The sequence below is a fragment of the Engystomops pustulosus genome, chromosome 2 (genome assembly GCF_040894005.1).
Source record: "Engystomops pustulosus chromosome 2, aEngPut4.maternal, whole genome shotgun sequence".
NCBI classification, from domain to species: Eukaryota; Metazoa; Chordata; class Amphibia; order Anura; family Leptodactylidae; genus Engystomops; species Engystomops pustulosus.
In genome coordinates, this window is record NC_092412.1 from 42,533,961 (window position 1) to 42,539,960 (window position 6,000).

General features: G+C 40.1%; 1 protein-coding gene across 1 annotated transcript in view; it reads left to right on the forward strand.

The window, feature by feature from the left end:
• B3GLCT (beta 3-glucosyltransferase) overlaps positions 1-5,716 on the forward strand; it is a 299,257-nt gene extending 293,541 nt beyond the window's left edge. The window contains exon 15 of the mRNA XM_072134376.1: positions 411-5,716. Within this exon, the coding sequence (XP_071990477.1) occupies positions 411-572 (162 nt within the window). The 3' untranslated portion in view covers positions 573-5,716. The remainder of the gene's footprint in view (positions 1-410) is intronic.
• Positions 5,717-6,000: the final 284 nt, after the last annotated feature.

A 6,000-nucleotide genomic window follows, 5' to 3' on the forward strand; every position in this document is an offset into this window, starting at 1 on the left:
ACGCAAACACGGAGAGAACATACAAACTCATTGCAGATGTTGACCCTGGGACTTGAACCCAGAACCCAGCGCCGCAAGGCTGAAGTGTTAACCCCTAAGCCACCGTACTTTTATACTTATACGAGTCTTTTGTGCACACTGACTAAATATCATTGTAAATGTTATGATAATTGTGACATATAAAAGGGCCTGTAATGGGGGGGGGGGGGGTTCAGGCCATTGCCGGGAGCAGTGAGAGCTGTGAATACAGACCTGGCTGCACCATGATAAAATAAGCCATTAAAACCAATGCTGCTGCTACTCTTTACTTGTTAGCTCTCGGGTAAAATGTGGCTTCTTCTGAATGTTCTCAAAAAGTGAAGTAAAAACATAAAGATCACTCAATATATTGTAATATTTTGCATTTTCAGGCCCGGCCCGCCGATTACTCTAAGGATTTCCTTTCCCACCAAGTCCCCGTATCATTCCACAAACACTGGAACATTGACCCCATCAAAGTGTACAAGTCCTGGCTGGCACAAGAAAAAAGCGAAAAACCACAAAAAAGAAAATATGTCAAGGAGGATCTATGATCACAACACCCCATGTACTGCAGAAATAACCACAGCTGGAATTTGAAGTTCACAACATTTAGCGGGATGAACCCACTTTGTTCACATGATGGATCATAATGGTAATCCAAGAAGTGAGGCTTCTTGGTATAATACCATCACCTTGTGTTACAATCAGTGCTCTAATGGCTGACGCTAAAAATAATTTGTCTCCCTCCAATGGGGCTCTATTTTTATTTTTTTTAGCAATAGCGCCATTTTTGTCCATTGGTCGTACTTGGTACTACAGGTCATGTCAATTCATGTGAATATGGTTGATCTGTAATGTCACATGAAAAGATCCATATTAATCCCAGACAACTTCTTAAAGGTAGCCCCAAAATAAGCTCCTCCTGATATGTTTAAAGTTTTTTTTTAAAAAATTCTCAATGACAGGCGTCTCAAAGGTTTTCTTTCTGTGTACATTTGCAGCAGTTCATTGCAATGCAGGACAGATTTTACCAAAGGTGGAGAAGAAGCAAGACGGCTATTTCTTTTTACTTTTAGTTAGACCTAAAGTTTTTCTAAAATAACTATAAACAAGTGTTTTAGACAGGAGTTTCCCTTTAAAGGGGTTTCCTGTGTTGTAAATATATTGAAAGAGGGTCTGCTCGAAGCCAGTTCGAAGCCAGTTACTTATTGAAGATGGGTGGGTTTAGAATTTCTACCGATTCCTGTTGTATTCCACTTCCTGTGTGTCTCCAGATATCATGGGAAACACTATTGGAGACAAATAAGCCAATCAGTGGTTGTAGCAATGATTCACACGAGCCTGTGATTGGCTGACTTGCCTTCCCTAATGTTCTCCGGAGACTCCTAGGAAGTGGAGTGCAGAGTAAACTGTAGCGATGCTAAAATAGCCGGAGGGGTGCATCTATCATTCTAGCGGCCTCCAGCAAGACCCCCTTTCACCAGAAAACATCTTCTAGTTATTCCAGTTTGCTGTCATAGTTGTGACATGCAACATCAATAGCAAAGGAACCTTGTTGTAGCCGGTCTTTCCAAGCAGTGTATGCTGAACCGTGTATCACCTGGTTTCTAACATTTGGAAATTTTACTTAGAAATTTCATTTTTACCCTGAATCTATAACATGATTTATTGTTTCTACAATGGTAATGTGCAAATGGGCAATCTTCTCATAATTGTTTCAAATAATCTTTTAGCGCCTGAAAGGGGCTGGAAATGACCTTGCTTTTACAGTGTAAGAAATTATTCATTTTTATTAAAAACTAATTTTTTTTCTACTGTAGAAGCTTCCTCACACACTTCACAGCAGGCTTCTATTTCCTGAGTGCAGAACAATCCGTCATAGACACTAGCAGTATGTTATCAAGCAGCTGAGCTGCTTCTAGATGATGTTTCTTTCATGGCCCAGTGTGGTGGCATCATCCAGAAAATTAACTTTGAAGTGGGATGTAAATTTGTTTTATGAAGTCAAGGAGGCGGAGAGTTTAACACTGAAGTCAAGCTCTCCCTGCCTTACAATGCCCTCATGACTGCAATTTAAAGTCCTGCATCCATAGACATCATTGATCAGATGTTCTGAAGTCCGGTGCATAATGTCAATCACATGGGAGGAGGTATTCAGAGGCAGGGAGAGCTTGACTTCAGTGTTAAACTCTCCGCCTCCCTGACTTTATATATCTAACTTCAAAGTTAGTTTTCTGGGTGATGCCACCACGCTGGGTCATAAGAGAAACATGATCTATAAGCTGTTCATCTGCTCAATAAGATACTGGTAGTGGTTTATTAGGTCAATTTCTGATGACAGGTTCCCTTTAATTGAGCGCTAATAACCAGAAATGATCATGGAATTCAGATATACATGATGTCAGGCTGCTTCTCTAACAACTTTCTCTGCAAAATGTACAATATGGTTCTTCTTAAAGGGGATCCAAACCATTGTTGTTTTCATTATAGTTTATTAACCGTGTCTTGTTCGGCTCTGGAGGTTGTCCTTGTGTCCTCCTTCGATGCTGATTATTTGCAGTTTTGGCAGGGCTGGATGATTTACACACTGAGTCACATCGGGACATAATTTATTCATACACAGGGTGATGGATATATAAACAGAATGTTCTAGGTCCAAACAGCGGATCATCCTCCGAGCTGAGGACAGAGGTTGCCGGGAGATCTTGTAGGGTCTAACCACAGAGAGATAGAAGTGCTCAATAATGAGCAGACGATTCATTACTCTGCATTGTCTATTCCCCGTCGGTTATATTTAGTCTTTAATTTTGTTAATTAAATGCGGCCAGTTCTTAGAACAATATTGTTCTTGTTGCGATTCCATAGACAGAATGTCTCTTTCTCGGTCTAGACATCGTACAGTAAAAACGAAATCATCAATCCTGGCAAATGTTAAAGGGTTTGTGTGAAATTTAAAAAAAAAAAAGGGATATGCTTTCTTTCTGAAAACAGCACCACTACTGTCCGGTGGCTGTTGTTGGTATTGCAACTCGGCTCCTTTTTTTTATTATAACTGAGTTACCTCCCACACACAGCCATTGGCGCTGTCCATAAGTAGGCTTTCCTATTCGGAGTGGAGCAGTGCGGAGGCTCTAATGCCCCTAATAGTGATAAAGTGCTACATTATGGGCTTGTATAAGTATCAAGAGTTGGGACCGTTATGGAAATGGTAGCGGATAAAGGCAAATTAACAATCTATTTTCCTGGTTTAACATTCATTCATCCTCAGCCATTGTATTATTTCTCAGCAATTACAATGAAGCAACGTCACAATCGGCTTGGGCGGTTTGTGGTTGATGGTGCCAGATCCATTACCATCAGAACTTTCTGGCATCTCTAGCTCAAAGTTGGCACCGAGGATGGTAGGATGGTGTGTTCTCTATCCAGAAGACTTCTCGGATGTAAGGGGGAAGGTAACAAGGTAGTTTCTCTAAGGAATATGCACCGGAAAGACATACGTTTGGATGTATCCGAACCATAGCACTGATCAGAGGTAAGGAACATCCTAAAAGGGACGGCCAACAATTACTACTGTCTAAGCTAAAATCTAAGCTGAGATCCAACATTACTTTGTGAATATAGCTTCCCCGCTCTTATTTTCCCTTAGTTAAAGTGTTTTTTCTGGTTTCGTGAAAACCATCACCTATTTGTAAGGAACAGCAATTGAAAGTCACAGATCTACAACTTCTGTTTGTACAACCAGGACCAGAAGTGACCTGTTCACATGTCTATAGTCTCCCAACGGGTGAAATAAACAGTATCTTAGGTCCGAGTTTTTACAGCTCCCGAGCACCTTGTATTTGTATACTCCCAGCAAGGCCTGATGTATCTCAGAGATGGTGCTGAAGCCATGGCTATGGTCACTGAGGCCTCTCATTGGTCGCATTGGTCATGTGCTTGCAGTCCTGCCTTCATGCACTCAACGTTAGGGCTCATTCAGACGGACGTTTTTGATGTCCATATGCTATCAGTTTTTCTTTTTCACGTATGGCAAAATGACCCATTGATTCCTATGGGATTGTTCACACACTCGTTTTTTATCACGGATGATTGAGAAAAAAATAGCAACATGCGCTATTTTTTTTCTCACATGCAGACCACAGACCTCCTTAGAAGTCAATAGATCCCCCCCCCCAAAAAAACGGACCACACACTGAGGACATCATTTTTGACTCAATTGTTGCTAGGCCACCAACTGCGCAGGGCAAAGAGTAAATTAGAAAATCATCCGTTTTTAGCCGATGTGGGGAAAAAAAACGAATGACATGCAGACATAAAACAAACGGATGCGGAAACAGTACGGACTGAACATCTGCGTATGCGCAGCAGACACGCCAGTCTGAATGAGCCCTTACCAGGGTTGAAGGGTTAAGCCATTTTATGCTGTAAATTCTCTGCTGAATTTAATCTTGCTAATGAGACAGATACTCTCTGATTACACAGAGGTTCTATAGAGAATAGAGGGAGAAGAGTGAGTAGTCACTGCAACTAGGTCTCAATCTAGGAGCGCAGGGAGGACTGAAAATCACTCATGAGCCTTGAGAGGAAAAACTACTTAAAGGACATCTACCACCAGGATAAAGGATTGTAAACCAAGCCCACTTACATGATGATGTGTGCCCACTCTTCTTTAAGATTCTTATGCCCTTGTTTTTAAGAAAAACAGGCTTAAAATTATGCACATGAGCCTGAGGGGCTCCAGCTCCATTAACACCTATGGAGCCCCTCATACTTATTTGCATAATTTTAAAAGTCTTTTTTTGTAAAAAAAAAAAAAAAACAGGGAATAAGTATCTAAAGGAAGAACAGACTCAGACATAGGGGGCACACACTAGTATGTCGATGTGCTTGGTTTACAATCCTTCATCCTGGTGGTAGATGTCCTTTTAAAAAAAAAAGTAATTTATAGTAAGGCTCAGAAACTGTTACTTCTCATGTACACACACTGGAGTACGCGATAAGTCTTGCCCTTCTCCATTAACTGTGTCCTGTATTGCAGTGCTGTCTCCACTTAAGCTTTATTTGGGATTGACAAAGTTTTACTATTAAATTAATTATGGGAAACCTGTTTGAGTGTGTGATATGATGTACAGATGTCGGATTTTAAAATTGTATACAGTGACACAGTTTTTTTTATACCAGGAAAACTTGGGTATCCACATACTTATTACAATTATAATTTTTACACATTGTTTTCCTTGAATTGCTTATATGAAATATTTTTACATTTGGTTTAATATTTCTTTATAATATTTGTGTTATGTTTGTGTGGTTTCATTCCCTTTTTCATACTTTTTCATGAAATCGAGGACTTCAATATATGTTTACAGCCAAACCTTGATACAGTTCGCACTCAGGGATGATGGTATAACGAATTCAATCATTCATCCATATCGATTATTACACGAATGGAAGACAAGTCTCGCTGTGATTTCCTGACCACTACTGTACTCACGACTGGCAGAGACTATTGCCAAATATAATATTCTCATTCCAGAACACAGTGCCTTATGCAGTAGGCAGATCTACTGATACTGAATGTGATGTGTGTGCTATGTTACTGCGTTTCTTGTTCTTGTTACTATGTGTTCTGTGTTAATATATTTGCTATTACTGTATGTAATCCAGAAAATAATAAAGAGGTCCTAAAATCTGATTACAAGGTGTCCTGAATTTACTTTAAGGCGTAACTGTAACGTTACTGACAATTTTTTTTTTTTAGCACAGCTGCAGAGAGCCTTGGAGAACAATTCCAATGATGCCTGTATCATGGTGCTGGCTTCTTCCTAGCCTGATATACAGCCTGATATACGTATCATCGCTTCTTATAAATCATATTCAGCTATTCCTGAAGTGGGCGGAACTTTCTGGTTGTGACAACCGCTAAGGACATTCATATGAATCAGGACAGCATGTTTGTGATTGGCCAACTTGAAGAGT